This window comes from Orcinus orca, chromosome 12 (genome assembly GCF_937001465.1).
Source record: "Orcinus orca chromosome 12, mOrcOrc1.1, whole genome shotgun sequence".
In the NCBI taxonomy this organism is placed as follows: domain Eukaryota; kingdom Metazoa; phylum Chordata; class Mammalia; order Artiodactyla; family Delphinidae; genus Orcinus; species Orcinus orca.
Window position 1 is genome coordinate 26,081,083 of NC_064570.1, and position 25,452 is coordinate 26,106,534.

General features: G+C 39.6%; 1 protein-coding gene and 1 long non-coding RNA gene across 2 annotated transcripts; one reads left to right on the top strand and one right to left on the bottom strand.

The window, feature by feature from the left end:
- Positions 1-344: 344 nt before the first annotated feature.
- LOC117196744 (uncharacterized) lies at positions 345-5,642 on the bottom strand. Its single transcript, XR_004477071.2, has 2 exons — positions 5,182-5,642; positions 345-553 (listed from the first exon to the last, which is right to left on the bottom strand). It is a non-coding gene; the product is annotated as an uncharacterized LOC117196744 (long non-coding RNA).
- On the top strand, positions 5,033-25,252 carry IFNGR1 (interferon gamma receptor 1). Its single transcript, XM_004263778.4, has 7 exons — positions 5,033-5,237; positions 14,955-15,069; positions 15,761-15,924; positions 17,115-17,287; positions 19,220-19,409; positions 21,915-22,042; positions 24,135-25,252. Exons 1-7 carry the CDS (start codon positions 5,153-5,155, stop codon positions 24,687-24,689), a joined length of 1,410 nt encoding a protein of 469 aa, XP_004263826.1. The 5' UTR covers positions 5,033-5,152; the 3' UTR covers positions 24,690-25,252.
- The last annotated feature ends 200 nt before the right edge of the window (positions 25,253-25,452 follow it).

A 25,452-nucleotide genomic window follows, 5' to 3' on the forward strand; every position in this document is an offset into this window, starting at 1 on the left:
ATTGAAGCTGGTCCTTAGGGAGCACACTGGGGGAGCACTCTTCAGGGTACACAGCAGTGCTCTGAAGCCTCTGGCTGCTGCTGCAGCTCCAAGACTTGGGCCTCTTGTTCTCCCCTCAACAAGGGATCTTCTTTGCCTACTATTCTAGTGTTCTACGTTCTGTTCCTGAGTTTCTTGTTTCTTCTTTTTTCTTTCTTCCCTCCCCCTCCCTGCCCCCCTCAGCCTACCTTCCTTCCATTGAGGTTTACATCCCAGCTCTCTGAAAGAGAATTTCTTTAGGTTGGTCTGACATTGAGTGTGAAAAAATGTCAACTTAATTAACAGAAAACCAAACTGGCAATGGCTTGAATCAATAGGGCTTTATTTTTCCTCCTATGACAAGAGTCCAGAGGTAGGTGATTGCAGATATTGGTTCAGCTGCTCAATGCTAACTTCAGTATCTCAGGTTTTCTATTTTTCTATTCTTCCATTTTTAGCTGTTGGTTTTTCATCCTTAATCGTGTTTCCTCATGGTTGCAAGATAGCAGCTGCAGATCCAGGCATCATGTGCCTACTTTTAAGGCAGGAAGATTAGAGAAGGGTCAAAGCCAGCAAGCTCTCTTGTTGCATCTCTCTCTCTCTCTCTCTCTCTCTCTCTCTCTCTCACACACACACACACACGTGCTCACAGACTTCTGCTTACGCCCTGTTGACCGGAACTATGTCATATGACTATGCAGCTGCCATGAAGCTTGGGAAAGTGACTATTGAGACTTTATAGACTCTATAGTGGGAAGGAAGCAAGGAGAAAGGTTATTAGCAGTCAGTCAATGAACAATGCCTGCCACAGTCATAATCTAGCATGTGGCATTGATCTTAGGCAGTGCTCCAAAACAAGCCATCTACTAGAAGACTCTGCAGTCTATGGATAACTGCCTTTGAGTCAGGGGTTTGATCTGATATGATCAGACGTCAGCATGAGAGCTCTCCTCAAAAGGGGGCTGTGTGCAGGGCAAGAACAGATAGTACTTGGTTTGGTACCAGTATGATATCCAAACATGGCTGAATTCTCATCAGTGATTCAATTATAGCTTGATCGGCCATAAGTTTAACTCTACCTGCTACATTCCCACAAGCTTGCTTTGTTCACAAGCTTGCTTTGTCCATTCATACATTTATTCAATAAATATTAATGGAATTATAGGCACTTACCCTGGTGCAGGGGATATGGCAGTGAAGAAAATAAGGAGCTTACTTTCTAGTGGAAGAGAGAGAGAATGTATGCTCCAATAATCCTGCTCTTCTCTTTGCAATAATCACCACAATTTCAGTGCTTATGTGTTTGTGGATACATAATGGCTAAAACATAGTTAAATAGGGGGCAGTGTGGAGGCAAGGGTAGAGTGTGAGAAGGTAGGGGAGTATCGGCTTTAATTTATAGAACAATCAGAATTCAGAACTAAATGCTTTAGCCAAGGGGCTTCCCTGGTGGCGCAGTGGTTAAGAATCCGCCTGCCAATGCAGGGGACACAGGTTCGAGCCCTGGCCCGGGAAGATCCCACATGCTGCGAAGCAACTAAGCCCATGCGCCACAACTACTGAGCCTGTGCTCTAGAGCTTGCATGCAACAACTACTGAGCCCGCGTGCCACAACTACTGAAGCCCACGTGCCTAGAGCCCGTGCTCCGCAACAAGAGAAGCCACCGCAATGAGAAGCCCACGCACCACGATGAAGAGTAGTCCCGCTCGCTGCAACTAGAGAAAGCCCGTGCACAGCAACAAAGACCCAACACAGCCAAAAATAAAAATAAAAAAATTTATTTTAAAAAGAAAAAATAAATGCTTTAGCCACAAACTTTTCAATCTGTTTCCTTTACAGGGAAAGCGGCAGACATTTCTGCTCTAGAGAAAAAGGGAAGGAAATGCTCGGGGCCAGGAGTCAAAGTGTGGTTTGTGCTGTACACCCAGTCTCTGTTCTTATTACAACATAGTTTTAATTTCTTAAATTATTTTATTTGGCCTTTATTTAACTTCCTCTAGGCCATGTTGAACGTGGCCTACAGAATGCAGCTTTGCTCCTGAGCAGCACTTCTCTTTACACTTGGCCCTGGATTTACCCACCCCATAGCCCACACTGGGTTTTTTTGGATTTAAAAACTCACCAGAGGATATAGTGGGGACCAACGTATACTTGGATACTCTCTGGCCATTAGGCATTAGATGTTTACCAAGGGAACTGGCACTGTTCATTCGCCTTCTGTGTGACTATATAAGATTTATTTATTGGATTTTTAAATTATTTTACTGATCTTCCTCTTACCTCTCTGTGATTCTCCCTTCCCCCAGCTTTATTCAGGCTAATCCTCTTTTATCCTTCAGGTCCTAACGTAATTGTAACCGCCTAAAGAAAGAATTGCCTTAAAACTTAGACTAAGTTCCTGTTTATGCTCCTGTAAATCCATGACTCTCCTTGATAGTAGTTATAAGTTCAGTACTTATAATAGCTTGATTAACATCTGCTTAATCCCTCAGTAGACTGTAAGCTCCATTAGGGCAGGGGCCATGTTGGTCTTGCTGAGGTCTACACCTCAGTGTGGAGCAGTGTTGGATACACACAGTGGCACTCAATAATATTTAGTGAATTAATAAATATCTTTAGTCTCCAAGTGACTAGCACAGTGCCGCCAATGGACGCTGATTGTGAAGCTCTGCCCAGGACTAGGAGATTTAGCTCCATCCTTGCCCTGCTGCTGGGAGTGCTACTGGCAGACAGCCTAGGCTGCCAGTACTCTTTGGAGAATGCCTTACTTAAAGAAACAGGCAACCCCAAATCATGTCCCCTCTCTGGGTGGTTTGTATCCAATGACTAATCAATGCTGGGAGTTGAAGGTAAAGCCACTCATGCCAATTCAAAGATACCTCTAGAAGGCCATCCTGGCTCCAAGGGGTCAGCTGAGGCCTTTGTTAGGATAGCATTATAGATCATCTTCTGCTCAATCCTGTTCCCTCCACCTCCCTTTCACAGGAATCGATCCCAAGAGCATACAAGAGCATGTCTTGCACATCAATCTCCCCCAAGAGTCTACTTCGTGGGTAACCCAACCTGTGATGTCTGCTACGAAGATATTTACTGAACTAAACTGAATATTATATTCAATTGATTTGAATGTTATGCTCCATAAACTCCCAAACAGCAATGATCATTTCTTACTTATCCTTGCAATGATTAGAAGGTGACTTTTATATAGTGAGTGCTATGATCTGAATGTTTGTGTGCCTCCAAAATTCATATGTTGAAATTCTAACTCCCAAAGGTGATGATATTAGGTGGTGTGGCCTTTGGGAGGTGCTTGAATCATGAGAGTGGAACCCTCATGAATGGGATTAGTGCTTTATAAAAGAGAGATCCTTCCTTCTTCTGTCATGCCAGGAAATAACTAGAAGCTTGCTAGCCAGAAGAGTAGCCCTCACCCGACCATGCTGGCTCTCTGTTCTCAGACTTCTAGTCTCCAGACTGTGAGAAATACAATTCCGTTGTCTATAAGCTACTGAGTTTGTGGTATTTTGTTATAGCAACCCAAACAGACTAAGAGAGCGGACATCACAAATACATGAAATGAAATATTTCCCAAAACTTAGTCTAGTTGAGTTAAAGCCTTACTATGCAAAGTGTGGCCTTAGTGACAGTGGCATTGACACTCTTTGTGAATTTTGTTACAAATGCACCCTCAAGGCCCAACCTGAATCAGAACAACTAAATCCAAACTGCATTTTAACAAGAACCCAGGTGGTTCACATTGATTTTCAGAAATACTGAGCTAAGGGATTTATTCATATAAGTAAAATTAATATTTATTCATACAAATAAATATTTATTCATATAAATAATATAAATAAAGCCTCTAGTTTGTACAGCATCTTCATAAGGTTTTTCTCTAAAATTTTTACTTAATGCTAGTGTAATCATGCCTTCTTTCATCCAACAAATACTTAATGAGTGCCAAAGATTTCAGCCCTACAAAGCTTACATTCTAGAAGGGGGAGAAAAATAAAATCAATATGCATATCATAGAGTGTGAGGGAAGGTTAAGTGCCACGAAATAAACAGTAGGGCAGTGTAAAGAGGATGGGAAGGTGGGCTGCAATTTCAAATTTTTGCAGAAGGCCATAATAAGCAGAGACTTGAAGTAGGTTCAGTAGTTAGCCATGTGCACACCTGAGCACAAGCCTGGAGTGTTCTAGTAAGGGCAGAGGCCAATGCGCCTCGAGTAGAATAGGTGAGATGATGCAGAGTAATAGGAGATGTGGTCAGAGAGGAAAGATCTCATGATGAGAGGCTGCTTAATAAATCGCTATTTGATATTTAATTGCTGAAAAGGTAATGCAAGTTATTTTCCCTCCAAGAATAAAGTAGTTCATGGCCGAGCCAATTCAATTTGGGCTATGCAAGTTTGCACAAACCATTTCACCCGCGAAGCTTCGGGCTCCTCAGCTACAAATGCAGGGATTAGAGAAGGCATGTAAGGGCTATTTCTGCCCTAAAATCTAAGTTCCCAGACGCATTGATGCCGCATTGATGCCGAAGTCTTATATAAGATAAAGTAAGCATTGTGCTGGGTTGTGGCCTAGGGCAAAGTTCTGCAAGTCCAGAACACTGCAAAAAGAGGAAGATGCATCACGGAAGGTCATGCAAAGCTTAAAGAACATGACCTTTGGACCCAAGTTACTCACAAACCTGCGAGCCAAGGTCGCGACCACAGACTGTCGTGCCCCTAACGCCGAGCTACCACAGAGGCGGCCTTCGCGTTGTAGTCCTCCTCCCCTCCCAGGCCCCGCTTCCCCGGGCACCTCCGCCACCCCGCGCACCTCAGCCGCCCCGCACGTCCTAACTACCACGCTCAGGCCTAACTCCACGCCCCGGCCCCGCCTCCGCGCCCCGGGCCCCGCCCTCACGCCCCGGGCCCGCCTCCCCCACTCTGGCCCCGCCTCCCGTCCAGGCCGGCCTGCCAGTCCTGGTGGCGGCTTTGCTGTTCGCGCCCCACTTTCCCGTCCACGCTCCGCCTCCCGCTGGCGGGATGGTCTGCGGTGGAGGAAATGACGCCAGCCTAGGCCCGAGGGCCGCGCCGGGGGCCTCCCGCAGTTCTGGGCAGCACCGGAGTCGGTCCGGAGCAACATGGGTCTCTTCCTTCTCCTCGTCCTTACCGTGCAGGCCGGAAGCTGGGCTGAGATGGGCGCCGCGGATCAGAAGCTGTCCTCAGGTATTGTCGCTCGCGGCAGCGCCGCGACCGGGTGGGGACGGGAGGGGAGAGAGGGAACCCCACCGGCCAGGAACCCTCCCCCGCGCTGAGGAGCCGCGTCCGCATTTGTCCTCGACTCTCGCATTTGTCCTTGATGCCCGGTGGCTTCGGGTCCTAAGGGGGCGGCCACCGGGAAGGCGACGCAGGGTTTCCGCAGTTTGCAGCCTTCCCTTCGCTTTCTCCGGCCCCTTCCGTGGTTACCAAAACAACAAAACACGTTCTCTTAATTTTTAAATAAGTGAGTTCTCTGGTCAGCAGTTGTACACTGTGGCCACAGCTCATGACTTAAATATTCGTAAGGTAGGCCCCGAATCCTTAGAAGTTCTTTCGCCAGCTGAGAATTATGAAAAGGCAGTAACCGCCTCTTACGTGTAAGTCTGGAGGTGGTCCAGTGCGTGCACTCATGAGCCCATTTGTCAGACAGTAAGGTCTCTTTGCATAGCCTAGTTCCTCGTTTATCTCCGCCTGCTTTTTGATGTTTCCCAGGAAACATAAGAACATGTTTTTTCTAAAGCTAGGTATAATGATAATTAAGAGCTCCAGTGAAATCAGTAGTTTTTCTGCAAAAGGGATGCACCTAGATTTTCAGAAAACCGGACAGTCTTGAGTGTCTCCTCTGTGCAGGCAGGTAGCAGCTGCCTGGAAGGGGTCAGGGAGACCCAGGCTCCTTTACCCTTGGCAAACTCTGGGTCTGCACCTCTGTGTTATGACTTCCTCAGTGACACTTGTTAGATGTGCACCATTCATATCCAGCTCTCCTTTGGCTTGCCGTTTAGAACTCAAGCAAACAAATGTCATTCCTTGAAAAAGAAATTGTGCCAGGTGTTGGGAATACAAAAATGGGAGTTATTTAGTTTCTGCCTTCAAGGATCGTGATTTTATAGCTAACAGTTATCAGGCACTATTTTAAGTTCTTATCACACCATTTCCCACAAGTCCTATAAAGTAGGTGCTGTTGTATCTCCAATTTGGATGAGAAACTGAGGCACAGAGAGGTCTAACCAAGTTGCTGCTATTCACTGGGGGGCTTGGCAGTTGGGTTCCAGAGTCCAAGTTCTTGACTCTGCACTCTGCCATTACCTAGGGCGTTAGCCATCCACAAGGGCAGTTGCAATCCTTTGTGATAAGATATTGAACTTACACATAGGTTACTGGAAAGCAAGATATGGGTGTCTGCCTCTGAGCAGGGGAATCAGAAAAGACTTTACAAAGAAGATGACCCCAGAGTTGGAACTGGAGGTGGAGAGAGACTTGTGTGTGCAGAGGAAGGGCTGTGAAACAGCAGGTTGAACTAGTGGAATAATTTAAGCATTTTATTGTACAGTACGTGTGTGAGGATATAAGGGGAGAAAGGATATGTGGAGAGGTGGGAACCAGTTAATGAAGTGCCTTGTCATGTGTAACAGCAAAGGACAGAAACACAGCTTTGGCTCACACAGACAAAAAAAGGAATTTATTGGCTCAGAGAATCCAAGTGAGAGTTGAACAGAAAGGTACAGATGCCAGCTGGGCCTCAGGAAGTTGAACCTGGAACTCAAAAGTGCCCAGACCCTCCATTTCTTACTGCTGACTCAGTGTTGGCAGTCTTCTCGATTTGGCAGGAATCATGGATGTTGACAGCTTTTGGGTTTTGACATCTTGCAGCTTCCTCCACCATAACAAGATCCTGGAAGAAGGCTCTGATTTGCCTAGCTTGGGTCAGACGCCAGCTTGCATGGGAAGGATATTGTTACAGGTGGTGGCAGTAGGAGACTTCCCAGGAGAAGAGCAATAATGTTCCTGAAGGAAGTACAGGTACTGAGCCAACAAAATAATAGGCTCGCTCTCCCTTGCTCAAGTCAGTGGACAGCCGTGGGGTTATTTTAAGGAGATAAATATTTCATGCAGGATCAGATAGGCAATTTAGAAAGACCATTCATCTTACAAAATAGTTTGGCGGTAGACTCAAAGGAGGGAGGTCACTTAGGAGACTGCTGCTTAAGTCTGGGAGGAGGCAGTTTAAATGGAGAAGAAGAAATTAGAAGACAGACTCAGCATAACTTGGTGATTCACTGGATGTGGGAAGAGAGGAAGAGGGTGACCGAAGTTCCTGGCTAGGGCAGAGCATTAAACCAAGTGCACGGCCCTTCCTTCTGAGTACAGAGCCCTCCTGAGCATGGGGCCCCTCGTGACTACACAATTCGTATGTCCTTGAAGCCGGCCCTGGGAGTAGGATTGCCTGCCTTCCCCCCACAGGAAGATCTTCTGTGGCTTCTGTACTCCAGCATTTTATAAACACAGGTGTCAGCCACCTTCTTCCCGTTTGTTCTTCCACTCTGGGTATCATCTGAAGAGCATACTGGTTTAGCACAGCAGTGGGGCTCTTAACTCGCCTTCTCCACTTGCTTATCAACTCTTCATTCTCTAACTTTAGGTAATGCTCTGGGTGTGTTGAAATTTTTCATTATTTTCTTTGGAATCTGTATGTTTTTCAGAGATTCAAAATACTTAAATCAGTGCATTTCAATTATATTTATTGAAGAGGGTATTAATAATAGTTTTTTCATTTTATTCTGATTCATGGTTTGTATGGATTTTTGAAAGATCCACCTTTTGCTTCTATATAAAAGAAACCCTAAAGAATTGAAGAGAAAAATAACCCCTTTAAAGAGCTGTCTTATACAATTTGACAGTAATAGCGCAATTTTTGTATAAGCTAAATGGATAATTTATGGTTCCATTTTAATTGGACAAAGAATCAGAATGAAAGACGTACCAGAATTAAGAGAGTTCCTGACAAGAAGGAATGAGTTTACTTATAATTTTCTTATTAAGGGAGTGTATTTTAGATTATCCCAATACTATTCAATAGATATCCATTTCAATCATGTCCATTCTAAATAAATAATTTAATTTAATACATTGTTCAGACTTTGCAGTGCCGTCATGTGATTGTGATGATATGATAAATCAGGCAAAATTACTTGAAGCAAATGCTTGTGATGTCATCAGAAAACAGTTATCTCCAGTTCCTATTTATATATGGAGCTTATTTTCCCCATCTTTTATTAAACTATCATAGAAATGATGCTTAAGCAGCTTTTGTTAATTAAAAACAACAAAACTTTACACACTGTCAAGTCTTTAAGTAGCTTCTCTAAGCCTTTTTTCTCTTTTTGATAAATATTACCTCCCTCCTAGGATGGTTTTGGTGCTTAACTGAGATAATGCGTAACAAAGTTGAGCTCGTAGCTTGTCATGTAGTAAATGTTTAATATATGTTGGTGACTATCATTCAATTATGTGCATCATTATTTTCACAAATATATTTTTAAATATTAAATTGATTTAGTTATGAATGAGAAATTGTGTCAGCTTTTAAAAAAACTCATCCAGGCCTTCCCTGGTGGCGCAGTGGCTGAGAGTCCACCTGCGATGCAGGGGACACGGGTTCGTGCCCCGGTCTGGGAAGATCCCACATGCCGCGGAGCGGCCAGGCCCGTGAGCCATGGCCGCTGAGCCTGTGTGTCCGGAGCCTGTACTCCACAACGAGAGAGGCCACAACAGTGAGAGGCCCGCATACCGCAAAAAAAAAAAAAAAAAAAACTCATCCAGATCAATATGAAAAATTTAAAGTAAGCTCAGCAGCTGACTCCTTCCACCTATTTCCTGTTCTTCATAGACTGAAAAGACCTCTTTAGTTTTTTCAGTTCCTAAACTATTTCTCAACTTAGAATGAATTAGTCCAAAAGGGAATTAGTCTTGAGAAATGACTTCTCTCAGGGACTGGGTGGATCTGGTTCAATTAGAATTTATTGGTATGCCAAGCAACCCAACTAGATGAAATTGAATCAACAGGAACAATAATAGAACCCTGCATTTCAGATCAGGAAAGTGGCTGGGGAGAAGTTTTTTGGATAAGCCCTAACTTGGTAATTTGAGTGAAAGATCTGGGGGGATTTTAGTTAATTACGGGTTCAGCGTAAGCCACTCTTTGATATGCCCATCTCTTTAAAAATAAAAAAAAAGGAGTAAAAGTATTTCATTCACATCAGGTGCATTACTTCTGGGCCCACATTTAAGAAAGAGAGAGTGAATGGTAAAACGTGAAGACAGACAGGAGGAAGAGAAGACTGCAGGGATACTAGGGGTCTTGACCCGGCTAAGGAGCTATCATATGGAAGGTGAGATGGTCCTGAAATATTTTAGATGTCCTCACTTGAACCCTTAGTTCTGGTACTCTTTTTCGGAAGGTACAAGGAAATAACAGAAGGAAGTAGAAAAAGGACTGTTTTTCCATTAGTTTCACAAAGTGATGGATATGATTCATTTCAAAGCCCCCAAATATTGATATGTTTCAGTTTTAAAACTTCTATGAATGCTTGAAACACCATGTGCAAGAATTCTTAAATGTCTTTATTCATCTTAAATCTAGAGGACGCTGCTACTTGCTAAGAGAAAAAGTTGGAAAGCATTAAGAAAAAGTTATTTTATCAGCACTATAAAACCATTCAGTAGATAGATCATAATCATAAATATATCTGAAAAAGATGCCAAAGTCCGGATTTGATGTTTTTCACTTTTTCTGCCTGGATTTCTCATGCCATTTCTCATTTTGCAGTATAAGAAGAGACCTTTGTGAAAACGTCCATGGCCCCTCATCTTTAACACGAGGAAGTTGTTAGCTCTTTTCTCTGAGAGTTGCTCATTCAGTAAAGGGTCTGGGTGCTTTAATTTAGAGTGTTTGTTTTTGAGTTGTAGTGTCAGATGACCTAGAATCCTCCAAAACGATTTAATTACTGGCCCGTGTATCCTTACTTCTTCATGCTTCTCAGTTTGTCCTTCCCATAGAGAGGTTGGTGAGCACATAGTCACATGGTGTCTACAGAGTACAGAGCTCTGTTTGGCCTTAGATGCACGCATCTTTTATTTAGTCTTCGAATGCTATTATGTAAAAATCGGTGAACTACTGAGGCTGTGCCTCTTCCAGTAGAGGCACAGACACTTTTGGTGGTTATGGGATGGAGCACAGGAGGCAGCCCATGCTTCTGTCACTGTCCATGCAGAGGAAACCTGGAGATGTCTGTAGCTGTTTGCTTCCCCTTCTGCTGCCTTCCCCAGTAATTACTGCAGAGCTGTTCTGGCTGCTGGTTCGGGGGCTTCCGTGACATTTCCAGTGCCGCATCTAGCGGCACTGCTTCACCACTTGCTGATCTTCATATGTCTTTTCTGTTCTCTGCCTTGGTCTTTTTTCATATTTATCACCAGGAAACAGTTAGTTGTAACCAGAACTCTCCTTTTTGTCTGCATTGTACTTAGAATGTTGTGAAAAGTGATTCTTCTCTCCTTTGTTTGGTTTTGTTTAATCCTCAGCTGCTAGTTCCTAGAGGAGTTCTGGGAAGCAGATCTTAAAAGAGCTAAAGTTCACTCTGGATAGGATGCAGATACAATGCTCCAAATAACTCTGAACCCATTTCCAAAAACAACATGTGTTACAGAAAACTGTCGGCATTTTAAGAGCTAGGGAAATTCTACTTCATGAAATCCTCTAGTAGAATCTTTCCTTTAACCCCACACACTATTTCTACATATATTTTTATTGACATAGGGTAAATTTTTTATGAATAGAAGTTTGCTGTAAGCCTCAATTATTTATCTGAATATGAAGCCATGTAAACTTTAGGTTATAAAATTCTGAAACTTAAGAAAACGAGTTACTCATGTCAATTTATCATGAGATTTTAGCAAAGATGACAAAGGCAGATGTCTAATAACCGCATGGTTTCTCTTCTGGTAGCGTTAAAACCACAGGTTACATCCTTTGGTGTCAATATTCAAAAGTTTCTCCTATAATCTAGTAGTAATTTCTGTTTGCTAGTTCCGTTGAAACCTCTTCTCCTACCACCTGTCTTGATTGCTTTGGAAGCTATGGTTTAAGTCCTTATCCTAGTCTAACCATGTCAAGCTTTTACTTAAATTATGGGAAATATCACCTGACTCACACGAAAAACTAATCTAATGTAGCACAAGTCTATTGCTGTTTGTATTTTATAATGTATGATTCAGTAACCTCTTAAATTTAAATGCACTTTATTTGATATTCTAGAATACAGATTGATTTCTATATGCCTTTTCCTCAAATGCAGAAATTAATCTCAGATTGAGTACATACAGTTAAAATGTCATTCCTATTGGGAATAACTTTTTTAAAGGGGGCTTAAAAGGAAGTGAAGAACTTCACTGGAAATGAGAAAGAGGATCCTTGTTACACAGTGGCAGGAAGCTTAGCAACACCATCACCTTCAGTAGCAGGGAAAGTAGGAAATGTACCTGGTGAGCCCAGTGGCCTAGTGAAGGAGGTTTCCAAGCAGATTGCAGGTGCCACGTGGTTTCTTCTTGTTTCTTGTAAAATATAAGATTAGAGAGAGTAATCGAGGGAAGGACTGTTAAACAAAAAGAAACCAGGACCTGACGGTTTGTAAATTCTCAGCCATGAGAGAAGCAAAAGATGCTAAAATTAAGAAATGGCTTCTGAGGGAAGTTCTGATTCATTATGAGTTTGCTTAACATCAGGTACCTCTCTTTCTTATCTAGTTGCAAAATTATATTTGTATGTGTGATTATTATTTGATATCAATGTTGAATTGAACCTGGAGAGGGGTGCCTTAATTTCCTCCTCAACCATAGAATGTAAGCTGTTTGAGATGGTTGTTCTGAAGTTGAGGTGTGAACACACCATAGAAAAAGGAACCCTGTTAAGGAGACCTTAGTCTACCCTGCTGTGTATGGCCATGGGAACTCCACCAAAACCAGGGCTAAATCTGGCAAGACCAGTGCTTCCTGACTCAACTGCAAGGAAATTGCTTAGAGAACCAAAGATGATAAGTACCAGCAGCCATCAACAGTATTCCAGAAAGAAAGAGTAAGTAGAAAAATGGTAGATATCTGATCACTGGCTGCAGATCAAAGGGCATGTTGTGCTTACTGAGTACTTGAATCTGAGACATCCTTCCAACTTCATAATCTCAACCTTTAGGCACAAATCATTTTGCTGCTTTGGTGAGTCATACGGAAGTTAGACATTTCAACAGTAACCAAAGCTATTCGCTGAGCGGGAAACATAAAATGTACTGGTTTATCAAAAAAATTCTGTTTTATTTATCTATTTATTTATTTATTTTATTGAAGTATAATTTACAATATATTAGCGTCAAGTGTATAACATAGTGATTCAGTATTTTTATAGATTATACTCCATTTAAAGTTATTATAGAATATTGGCTATCTTCCTTGTGTTGTACAGTATATTCTTGTAGCTTACTTATTTTAGACATAGTTTATGCCTCTTAATCCCCTACTCCTATCTTGCCCCACCCCCCGCCCCGCTGGTAATCACTGGTTTGTTCTCTATATCTACGAGCCTGTTTCTCTTTTGTTATAGTCTGCCATTTGTTTTTAGATTGCACATATAAGTGATAACATACAGTATTTGTCTTTCTATGACTCATTTCACTAAGTATAATACCGTCTAGGTCCATCCATGTTGTTGCAAATGGCAAGATTTCATTCATTCTTTTTATGACTGAGTAGTATTCCATTGTGTCTATATACACCATATCTTCTTTATCCATTTATCCACTGATGGGCACATGAGTTACTTCCATATCTTGGCTATTGTAAATAATGATGCTATGAACATTGGGGTGCATGTATCTTTTCAAGTTAGTGTTTTCATTTTCTTCAGATATATACCGAGGAGTGGAATTGTTGGGTCATATGGTAGCTCTGTTTTTAGTTTTTTGAGGAATCTTCTTACTGTCCTCCACAGTGGCTGCACCCATTTACATTCTCACCAACAGTGCAAGAAGCTTCCCCTTTCTCCACACCCTCTCCAGCATTTATTGTTTGTAGATTTTTTGGTGATGGCCATTCTGACTGGTGTGAGATGATTTCTTATTGCATTCTGTTTTTAAATTAGTTTTTCCTCCTAAATAAAAAAGATTCCTGAAATTATAATAAAGCAGGGTTTCTCAGTGTTTGGCACTCGTGGCATTTTGGACTGCCAGAATGTGGAAAGCTATCCTGTGCATTATCGGATATCAGCAGGATCCCTAGTCTCTATCCTTTAGATGCCAGTAGCACCCCACCACTAACACCCAGTTAGGAGAACCAGAAATGTCTCCAACAGTGCCAGATGTCCATGGGGGACAAAATCACCCCTTGTGGAAAACCACTGACGTAAAGGAAAAAATAATCAGAAAAAAGGAAAAAAATGGCAGTAGAATCTAATTGTCCTTTAGTCCATATAACTCTTGATCCATGTTCTGCTTTGAAACGATAATACAGGTGCTAAATAGTTGTAAATTAAGACAATGTACCAGTTCGGGTTCAAATATTGGAATTTTTACTTTGGGAAAAATATAGTAGGTGTTTTCTTCAACAGTAAGGAAATAGCCTATGTGTGTGAAATTAACACCTTACTTGACAGGTGAGGAATTCTGAAGTAACTCTTTAGTAGTATAGCAAGGAAAGAACCCAGATTTCTTAATAGCCAACCCAGGGAATATTTTTCTTATTAGAGCAGTCTACTAAGTGTAAACATAAGTGATCATCATTATCATCTGGGATACTTTAAAAAAGTATAAACTTTTGGCTCTCTTTGAATTTTTTAGGATGATAAGTTATGTTTGGAAGCCACTGTACCTGACCACATTGCTATTCATTTATTTATTTTATTTGTATAAGCACATCATGTTTAGTGGCGTTTTCCAGATAGATCGGATTGAATAAGCTTAAATTCCAGGTCATATTGCGAACTCTGTCTATACCTTCATGTTCATTTGTGAAGAAGGGAAGGAAAGGAGGGAAAGAAAGAGGGAGAGAGAGAGGAAGGGAGGAGATGTGTGTGTGTGTTCAATTTTTTAAGGGGTGCTGGACAATAACCTTTTACACTGAGCAGGGGAAAAAAATAGCTGCTTTTAGTAACTAGACTATGGTGATGGTAGTGTTTGATTATAAGATGGTAAAATGACTTCTGCCTGTTCTCTTGTGTGACACTTTCATGTCTTCTCAACAAACATTTTCTTAATTGGTTTAGAAGAGCAAAAGCAGGAAGAAATATAGAGTATGTTTTGAAAAAAGCCCTGCACACCTCAGAGAGCAAAATGTTGATGAAACTGGAATGCTTGATGGCTCCGTCAGGCAATCGCTAGGCATCTATTCCTGTGCTAGAGAAAAGGTAGTAAAAGTGTGTAATAGTCCTGGGTGGAGGGTTGAGAGCCCAGGTAGTATTTTAGAGTGAAATTGACCATCCCTCTTGTAGCCAGTTCTTCTCTAGACATTGAATACAGTCTGTGGTATCAAATATAGAAAATTCTAGTGATTAAATGAGTTGAGGATTATTATTGCAACAGGCAGTGCAGTTATTTATAAAAACTCCTCAAACATTCTAGGAATTTATTGTTCATACTATATTTGTGTTCCCCTTGCATTACAATGTTGTTTCAGTAATTTAAAATGAATTCAAACACTTCTATACATTTTTTAATGAAATTAATTTTTAGAAATACCTTAATTTAAATAAATTTATTATCTGTTCCAGTGAATTCTTTTCTTCAAGTACTTACTTGGCTAATTTGGCTTCTTATATTGAGGTTTTCTAATGTTAATGTTAGTTTCTGACATCCATCCATCTTACAGTGCCAACACCAACCAATCTTACAATCGAGGCCTATAACTTGAATACTGTTCTGTTTTGGGATTACCCAGTTATGCCACGGAGCCCTGTGTTTACCGTACAGGTGATGACCTATAGGTGAGTGTCACTCTTTTATCTTTTTCATTCTGTTCTTGCCTAGGTCCTTGCACGTTTCATGACTGTTTCCTTCCATCATTGTTCCTCCCCATGTGGCACAACTTCCTGAACGGCTTATAGACTTCCAGAAGTAATGCAAATTAAGGATGCAAATTAGTTCTTTTCAGAATACTTCCTGCCATTTAGTTCTTCTTCCTGTCAGAATTGAAGTAGAGGAGTATCCCTAACTTCTGACATTTTATGGCATGACAAATAAAGGTGACAGTTCTGTATTAAAAACAGTGAAGTCCTCTTACTTCCTATAGTGTATGTACTGTTGAATAGAAAGAAAAATTTAAAAAATTTTTTTGACAAGTGTTAGGAGTGATTGTAATATGTTGGATTCTGTAATTAAGTAATGACTCAATGAAATCGATTTGTTTAAAGAACAGATTTTTAAAAATTACATGTGGAATGTGGTTTGTACAGGTCTTATTTTGAATTGAGCCTCTTTATTGTAAATGAATTTACTATAGACCTTCTAACCAAAGAGTAAAGGTTTCCTACTTTGTCTAGCTTCTCCACCCTATTCTTACTCAACTCTTTCTACCAGCTCCATGCTATGAATGGAAAGCAAAGCACAGACAGAGATGGTTCAAGTTTATGTATTAACAATAAAAATTACCTTTGTGTTTCTTTTTCTTCATTTTAGGGACGGGCAATGGATTGATGCCTGCAATACCTCCCATCATTCTTGTAATATCTTTTCCATAATTGATGACCCATCAAGTCCTCTCTGGGCTAGAGTTAAAGCCAGGCTTGGACAAGAGGAATCAGTCTATGCACAGTCAAGAGAATTTATTTTATGCAAAGAAGGTGAGTGGAATGTATACATGTCTAAATTTCAATCTTATGCATGTCTTCTGTATATATTTGCTTTTATAAGCAGTTGCTAAAAATTATCAGAATGCCCCAGAAACATTTGGAGGAATTTAGGGAGTTCCTGTCTTCTCTTCTCCCAAGCCCCACAAAATAGGGTTAAGAGGCTCCCCTCACTTTGCCCCTTCTAAGCTGTGACACTTCCATCCCATGCAAGTGTGGGTCTGGACTCTGCACCCCTTCCTCTCTCTGTCCTCTGTCACTCCTCCCTTAGTCGCGTTCACTAGGACTGTGAGAGCTGCTCTCTGTCTTCCCCTCTACCTTAACTCCTCAAGGCCTTTGGGAATTTTAATACCAATTTAATACATTAAAAATTTTAGAGTTCCATAATCGCCTTCATCCTAGTTCAGCTTCAGCCCCCACCTTGGTTCTGCTCCTTCTTTTTGGATCATGCCTACTTTTCCTCTTCTACAGGCCCCTCCTCTACTTGCCCTTGAAGTAGTTTTATTCCCCAGAGTCCATGCTTTTGTCACCTGACAATTATACCATCTGTATGTCAGACTTTTCCCACACAGATTTTTCAAGGGCATACTATGTGCCAGAAGGTATGCTAGTTCCTGAGGATACATTGGTGAGTAAAGACAGACCTGCCTGGCGCACAGTAGGTGTGCAATAAATACGTGAAGAATAGGTAAATGGTTCACCTACAAGGTTCCAGACGTCAAAGACATATAGTAAATATTTGTGGAATCAGTGAATATCTAGTTCTGATTTTCATAATAAAAATTGAATGTATTTAGCAAACTTTTATAGAGCCTCATTACAGGTATCCGTAGGCATTGGAAATACAAAGAGTTTCAGTGAGGATTCAAAGATAACTAAAATGCCTTTTCTGAAACGATTTTTAGAGAACATTTTCTGTTTTCTGTTTAATGTTTTTTAATCTACAGAAGCAAAGATAAAGGAAAACTAACTTCATAGAGCTTCTACTATGTCAAGGCTTTTTACCAAGATTCACTAAGGACAGTTAAAATATCTTCTAGGTATCTGTGGAATGATTTAAATGTGGTCCTGCTTTAGAACAACAAGAACAAAAAGAGTAGGTTGATTGAGTTTTGGTAGTGATATGTAATACACTGTGAAGTTCCAAGGCTGGTACAAATTCTACTTCTTTTTTGTCCCCTCAGGGAAAATTGGACCACCTAAACTGGTTATCACAAAGAAGGAAGACCAAATCATTGTTGATATATTTCACCCTCTAATTACTGTAAATGAAAACGAACCCGAAGCCATATACGATGATGAAAATACTTGCTATACATTCACGTACAATGTGTTTGTGAGAATAAATGGAAGTGAAGTATGTTTCTATTTCATCTTTTTCAAAATGGAAATTTTTCTGTTGCTGGCATAAGTTGTTTCCATATGTGGTGTAATGAAAGTGGAATGTTCATGAATATTCAGGCAAGACTCATGGATCGTAAGTTTTACTAAGAAAAAAGAAATATATGAATGCTGCTGCAGGGAGTCAGTACTGGCGTTGATCTTTAACACTGGCCATGTGAAAACATTTTAAGTTTTTCTTTGCCTCTTTTAATAGCATGGTCCTAATCTAGGATATTAACCTGTGTTTTTCCATTTCTCCACTGGTAAGATGAGGATAATTTTAATCTTTTCTTCCTCATTGGTAGTTTTGTAGTGATATGAAATAATATGAAGCTCTAATTGGAATCTTTGTTTTTGAAAGAAAACACCAACAGTACTACTGTGTGACATGATTACATTCTAGCACTGGTGTGCAGACCACACTTTGACTAGACTTTTTCTGTTCCATCCATTCTCCACAGCACTGCCACTCCTTTATTTAACAATATTTGTTAAGCACACGCCTGGTGCCTTCTAGGCACCAGGAGATAGCCGTGAACAGTACAGACAAAAGAACTCCAGTGATGAGTACTGTGGAGAACAACACAGCAGAGAAGAGCGCTGGGCAGTAGTGGTTTTCAGCAGGCCGGCCAGGCCTCACTGGGAAGTGTTAACTGGAGCCAGGGCTGGAGGAGGTTAGGAGGTGAACTCTGTGGATGTATGTGGGAAGAGTGTGTCAGGCAGAGCCTGGCTATAGCACCAGGCATGTGAAGGGAGCAGCAAGGCTGGCTAGAGCGTGGGGGCAGATGAGGTCAGAGAGTTCACTGGGGGCCACTTCTCTAAGGGCTTTGGAGGGATTGGACTCTTATTCTCAGTGAGACATTGTGCCTCTGGAAAGATTTAAGCAGAAAAATGACATCTGATTTAGGTTTTAAAACATCACTTTGGTTGCTAGCTGAGTTGTCTTTCTAAAGTGCAGATCTGACCATATTACTTCACTGCTTAAAACTCTTTAACAAATCCCCATCGGCTACAAAATAATATCTAGATCCTCTTCCATGGCACGGCCTGCAAGGCCTTCATGATTTGGCCTCTTGCATCATTTCCAGCTACCTGTCTCCCGTTCCTTCCAATTCATTTTCGTTTGTGCTTTGGTGAACTGCTTCCTGTTCTTAGTTGCCTGAAGGTACACTGCTCTTTCACAGAATGCCCTTCTCCACCTTTTCTACTTTGGAAAATTTCTGCCCGTTCTTCAGTATTCAGCTGGCATATCATCTCTCCTTCGAAATCTTTTCTGACAAGGTGGACTGTTTCCTCTTCTGTGGTCTGGTTGTTCCTTGTTCCATAGAGTGGTCCCCTAGGAGTACTTGTGACTCTCTTACATTTCTTTCTTATCTCTCTTCCACACTCTATCATAAGTTATTTGAGGTCAGACACCACTGCCCTACCTTTGTGTTCTCAGGCCCTAGCACAGTGATCCATGCAGTGTGGCTGGTTGAATGAATGATCAACTCCCAGAGATTGCTTCAATCCCTTCTGTGTCACTGCCAAGAGATCCTACAGCCTTTGTATAATACCTGTGTTATTCTTACCATGAGATAGATGCTTTTCTCTCTCACCAGCTAAGTTTCTAGCACTAGAGGAATAGGACTATTGAACATTTGTTGGTTTGACAACTAAGAGTGAACATTACTGCTATTTGAGTTTTAAATTCATAATCTCTATTTTAATTTTTAAATTTATTATCTCTATAAAGAACATTTTAATGGATATATAGCACCATGCCATGTTGAAGTAACAAATTGACTTATTGTTTGATATCAACACTATTTTCAGACATGTTCCCAACATTCATCATATTGAATGATATTTTCTTTTCAAATTAAAAGGAGTCATGCATTTTCATTGTTTTTTTTCCTCTTTCCAGACCACAAATAAAATGTACATAAAGAAGGAAGATGATTGTAATGAGACTCAGTGCTTCTTAAGTATTCCTGTGTCCTCGCTGAATTCTGAGTACTGCGTTTCAGCAGAAGGAGTCTCAGAAACGTGGGCTGTTACAACTGAGAAGTCGGAAGAACTTTGTATTACCGTTTCTGATAATAACAGCACAGAAGGTAAGTTCTTGCCATTTTTTCCTAAATGTAGTGAGTGATCACTAAAATAGGGTAATGTAAAAAGAGGCAATTTGTAATTTCAATAAACCTCTGCTCTTTTAAAAAATACTCAGTAGTTCCGTTCTTCAGAGAAGTTCTAAATTAAAAATAAGGCCATTTTTCAGGCATTAAGAGATACAAAGCAACCAATTTAGAAAGCCATGTGATGACCTTTTGACCCAGGAAAGAAAAAATATAACAAAAACATAAAGCCATGTGCATAAATGTCTGCATTTCAGGATCATGCATAATAATATAAGTTAGTTTATTACTCCAATATAACAAGATGTTATATATCCATTAAAATGTTCTTTATGGGGACAGTAAGTTTAAAAACTAAAAGCCGCAATGTTCATTGACTAAAATTGTGTGATATGTGAACTGGACAAGCATTGGAAATGAACATCCAAAAATAAATATAGATTGGTTTAAATGATGGATTGTACGTCAATTTTATAACACATTTTAAAATCATTATTTTTATTTTATTATTTCCTGTGTGTGTGAGGGGGATACATATGATAGAACTTCAGAACTGGCATTCTTATTTGGCAGGTACCTAACAAAAATTTAGACTTTTTTTTCATGGTACAAAATTTAAATGTTCATTATAGATAATTTATAAGGAAACAAAATTATCTGTAGTTCTAAGTTACAAACACTCAGTTACTCACAGTTTGGTGGTTTTTTTCCATCCTGTTTTTTCTTTTGCTATGTAGCCTTGATCATATTATGTAGTATATGTAACTTTGTATACTGCCCTAAGCATATGCTATAAATATTTTTCCATGTTATTTTACATACTTTATTAATATTATTTTTAATATCTCTAGAACATTTTATTATGAAGATCATATTTAATGTTCCTCAATTTTTGGACTTTTGATTACTTGCAGATTTTTCGCTGATAAATCATGCTTTGGTGATTGTCTTTGGGTGTATATATAATTGTTTTGATTGTTCAGATGTTTTTAGAACATATATTCTAGGTTAAAAAAATAACACAGTACAAATTTTTTAGAACATATATTCTAGGTTAAAAAAATAACACAGTACAAATTTCTTTTTGAAGAATGGAAATCTAGGCTGAAGAATCAGACCAAACACCTAAAATTAATACTAAAAACTTTTAGGCCATTATATGAGGGTTTCAAATAGGTGACTCAAAATAATGCAGTGCATTTAATACCAGTTTGTGTTATACTATTTGGAGGAAGAAAATCCTCATCAATGCATAAAATTTGAAATAATATAAATGCCCTAGATTTATTTAAAAAAAAAATCCTGAGTTACAAACTGGGCTGATACTGTGTCCACACGATGGCACCATCGTGGCTCATAAGCAGCATCCCCTACCTGCCTGCTCAGTGCTTCTAAGCAACGTGCCAGTGTTTCTTATGGAGTTATTTTATCTTTTCCTATTGTAATAATTTTTTTCACCTCCTGTAACAGGTGTGATTGATAGAGGCATTTATTTGAGTAACTTCCAGAGTCATTATTAGAATAGAAATTAAAGGTAATAAAATGCTATGAAGGAGGGCAAACACCACCACAATATGTAGAGTACTGTTAATTTGTTTGTTTGGTTTGTTTGTTTGGTTTTGGATTTGTTTGTTTGTTGTTTTTTTTTTTTTTGGCTGTACCACACGGCATATGGGATCTTAGTTCCCCGACCAGGGATCGAACCCGTGCCTCACGCCTCTGCAGTGGAAGTGCGGAGTCTTAACCACTGGACCGCCAGGGAAGTCCCAAGTACTGTTAATTTGGAAGAGAAGACTATGGAAAAAAAATCTTGAAGATTGTGCTGTGAAAATAAAAAGCAGCATTAGAGAAAAATATACAACCGTGATTATAGATGTTTGTGCTCTTAAACAGATCTTCCCAATTTTATATTATTCGTTGTATCTGGTTTTCATTCGGGGGACTTCATTCCTGTTCAACTTTCCTGTGTGTGTGTGTGTGTGTGTGTGTGTGTGTGTACACACCTGTGTATTTTTATAAGTTTTTGTAATCTTTAAATAACAATTTAAGAATTCAGAAGGGTGGGACGACATTATTTTAAGAGTTAGAGACATTGCCAGAATTTATTTCTAAAGAGATATATTTAAAATTTTTTTCTTTTGCCTCTTCAACTGAGAGAAAAGCGTAACTCTAGAAACACTCTGTATTTGGGGCTGTAAGGAAATTGTTATGAAAAAGTTATTTTAGCCACATCATATCATGACAGTGTAGTCACAGAAAGTTTAGGATCTCAAAGCTGGGAAGAATCATGTTGATATCTAGGACAGGTATGTAATTTTTTACTCATCTCTCCTGACTTCTGTGTCAGTGTTCTTTAAAACTGTGACCATATTAATTACCTGATATGTAAATCTGTTGAAGAATAGCACTAAGACTTTATAACTATCTGATGGATATAGCAGTGTTCCATTGTAATTCTAATTTGTGGTTTTTCCCTTTTCTTAGATCCTGTTTGGATTCCAATTGTTGCTGCTTTACTACTCTTTCTAGTACTTGCCCTGGTAGTTGTATGTTGTCTTGTTAAGAAGATGAATCCATTTAAGAGGGAAAACATCATGTTACCCAAATCCTTGGTAATATATTTAAATATTTTTTCTTTAATTGTATACAGTTGGCCCTTGAACAACACAGATTTGAACTGTGTGGGTCCACTTATACTTGAATTTTTTTCAATGAATATGCTGGAAATTTTTTGAGATTTGTGAGAATTTGAAAAAACTCTCAGACAAACCACATAGTTGAGAAATACTGAAAAAATTAAGAAAAAGTTAGGTATGTTATGAATGTATAAAATAGATGTAGATATAAATATAAGATGCAGAATATGTGTGAATTGACCATTTATGTTATTGGTAAGGCTTCTGGCCAACAGCAGGCTATTAGTAAAGTTTTTGGAGAGTCAAAAGTCATATGTGGATTTTTTGACTCCAGAGGCGCTCAGTGCCCTTAACCCTTGTATTGCTCAAGGGTCAAATGTACACTAAAATGTTAATTTGAAATTTTCGATAATTCTTAAAATTTGTTTTTTAAAGTAGAATGATGTTCAGCATGTCACCTATCATAAATAACTCAGTCTTCCACACATCCAAAGCCACATATTTTTTACTATGCACTATGCTTTTTTATGCATGGGGCAAAGGCACAGTGAGACAGTGCTAAGGAGCTTAAAGTCTAGTGGGAAAAATGATAAGTATTCAGTGGTTGTCCAGTGTGATAGGTTCAAAGACAGACGTTTATGTACATGCCAGTGAGGACTTCTTTTCTTGTACTTTTGCAGGGTAGGGTTAGTCATGGCTTTTCCAGAGACAGTGATGCCTGAACAGTCTTGAGGGACAGATAGGAGTTTACCCAGGTACTAAGGGACAGTGTGTGCTAAGGCCCAGTGTCAGGAAAGCGTGGCTTTTGAAAATCTGTAAATACAGAAACTCTTCATGGTGGTTAGAGGGTAGAAGGAAAGATGACCCAACAGTGAGTCTAAACGAGAAGTGTGACATTTTAATGCCTAACATTTAAAAGTCTTTGTCTGGGGCTTCCCTGGTGGCGCAGTGGTTGAGAGTCTGCCTGCCGATGCAGGGGATACGGGTTCGTGCCCTGATCCGGGAAGATCCCACATGCCGCCGGGAAGATCCCACATGCCGTGGTGCGGCTGGGCCCGTGAGCCATGGCCGCTGAGCCTGCGCGTCCGGAGCCTGTGCTCCACAATGGGAGAGGCCACAACAGTGAGAAGCCAGCGTACCGCAAAAAAAAAAAAAAAAAAAAAAGTCTTTGTCTGATGAAAAGAACATTTAAAAGTATCAGAATGATAACTATTTAAATCAAATATGACAGGCAAAATATCTGTGATATGCAAAGGGCATATTTAAATGTGTTATGGAAACATTATCTTTAAGTAGCGGGGTTAAGAACTATCAACAGTTAGTAGACAATTCACCTATGAATTATAATGTTCTTACTACTAGTAGTTAAGCACGAACCAACCTTGCAGCGTGCTATTTTACACCCGCTAGAGAAGGAAAAATAAACCTGAATATCCATTAGTACCTTGTAATAAAACTGGTATATGCTGGCAAAAAGTAATTATAGCCCTGAGGGGAGGGTAAGCATACAGTGGGTGTACAGAGTAGTAGCATCCTAAACATGCCACACTCTTAGATTTAGTAATTCCTCTCTTAAGAATTCTTAAAAGATAATTTCATAAATAATAAAGATGTATAGAAATATTAACTTCAGCATGTTCTATAAATGGTGAAAATTGGAACACCTTAATACTTAGTATTAGAGAAATTATTTAACCATCAGTGTAAAATTACTGAGCCCATGAAGATTAGAATTATGAAGACAAATGATGAAATACTACATAAAATAAGTAGCTGTACTCCCATTACAAATGTAACATGCATACGTGTCGAAGGTAGTACACAAAAAGCAACATAGGTTGGTGAGATAGTGACTTTCTAAAAATTCTGAAATATTGTTTTTGATCTTAATATATTTCCATTAAAAAGAAAGAAAAGGCAACTATCAGATTCTATTACACTGTTATCCTAAATATGCCATTCAGTTGTATATTTAGTTAACCATTACCATTAGACCATTTTTCTTTTGAGGATGAGCACTTAAGTTTAATAATTTATTATTTTTAATCACTGATTTCTCTTCCCCTAGCTGTCTGTGGTAAAAAGTGCCTCTTCAGAGACAAAATCTGAATCAAAATATATATCGCCCATCACCTACCAACCAATTGCCGCAGGAAGTGAGCAGCTCTCTCCAGGGACAATTTCAAGCGTGCATACTGAGGACAGTCCAGGAAAAGCAGAGCATGGAGAAGACCTTTCTAGTGAAACAGAAGTGGTGATGACTGAAGAAAATATTTCTGACTTGGCCCCTGGTAGCTCTCTGACCCCAGTAAAGGGAGAAAATTCTATCCATGCAAGCAGTAACCAGTCTGAAACCTGCAACATCACTTTAAATGTGTATCACTCCAGAAATGGTTCTGATAGTGGCCTTGTGGTATCAGAAAACTGCTCTGACTCAGAATTTCCCCCAAGTAATAAAACTGAAATAAAGACAGAAGGACGAGAGTCCATAACGCTGAGAAACACCACCACCTCCTTTGGTTATGACAAACCCCATGTGTTAGTGGATCTGCTTGTAGATGAAGGTGGTAAAGAGTCCTTGATTGGTTATAGACCTACAGCAGATTCCAGAGAGTTTTCATAAGATCAACCAAGGTCACCAACTTGGAAGGATCTGCTTTTCCTGAACAGTTTTTCTGCTTTGATTTCATGAAAAGATCATGATTTCAGAAATTGTGTCTTCTTGGTATTAATCAAGTGGAGTGTCATGGTTTAGATAAAAGTGTAAAGAGCCTGTTTGACACTGTCACTTTTGGTCGGAAAACTGCAGAGTCTTTAATAAAAAACAAAAACCACTGTCACATGTGAACCTTTCCATCTAGATTTGTGAACAGTAACAGTGAACGGTCTCTAATAACCCTGCTTCCTATAATGGTAGGTGTTATGCCCAGGGTCTTTTGTAACCACTTCAAGAGAGAAAATGGATTTTTTCCTTTCTGTGCCTCAGCATGGTATTTGTTTTTGGAAGTTTATGTATATAGTCTTTCCTAATACTTTCAGAAAAAACATGAATGCTTTTCAAAATTGTCCTTAAAATTGAATTGAAATCAGTAGTGTTAATAGAGTGTGTAAATAAAAACATGTATATATTTTTTATGGAACATTGCATTTAAGGATTTTTTTATAATAAAGTAACTTCAAAGTTCATTTTGGTATTCATTTATTCAGGGTTAACTAGAATATTTTTTATTCATTTGCTTGTTTCCATCCATTAATGTTACAGAATCATTTTCTAATTATTCATCTCTGATCTTTAAAATAGTCCTAAAAATAGCCTAGTCTTTAAAAATGGTCCTTTTATATCTGTATCTTAATATTTAGCAATCAGTGTGCAGAACACACAAGCT

What these genes read in the sequence shown, in the direction of transcription:
- IFNGR1 (XM_004263778.4), top strand. Translation starts at nt 5,153, where the DNA reads ATGGGTCTCTTCCTTCTCCTCGTCCTTACCGTGCAGGCCGGAAGCTGG. An exon ending in ATTTATTTTATGCAAAGAAG is followed by an intron (nt 15,925 to 17,114) that starts GTGAGTGGAATG and finishes TTGTCCCCTCAG; the next exon opens with GGAAAATTGGACCACCTAAA. An exon ending in TGAGAATAAATGGAAGTGAA is followed by an intron (nt 17,288 to 19,219) that starts GTATGTTTCTAT and finishes TCCTCTTTCCAG; the next exon opens with ACCACAAATAAAATGTACAT.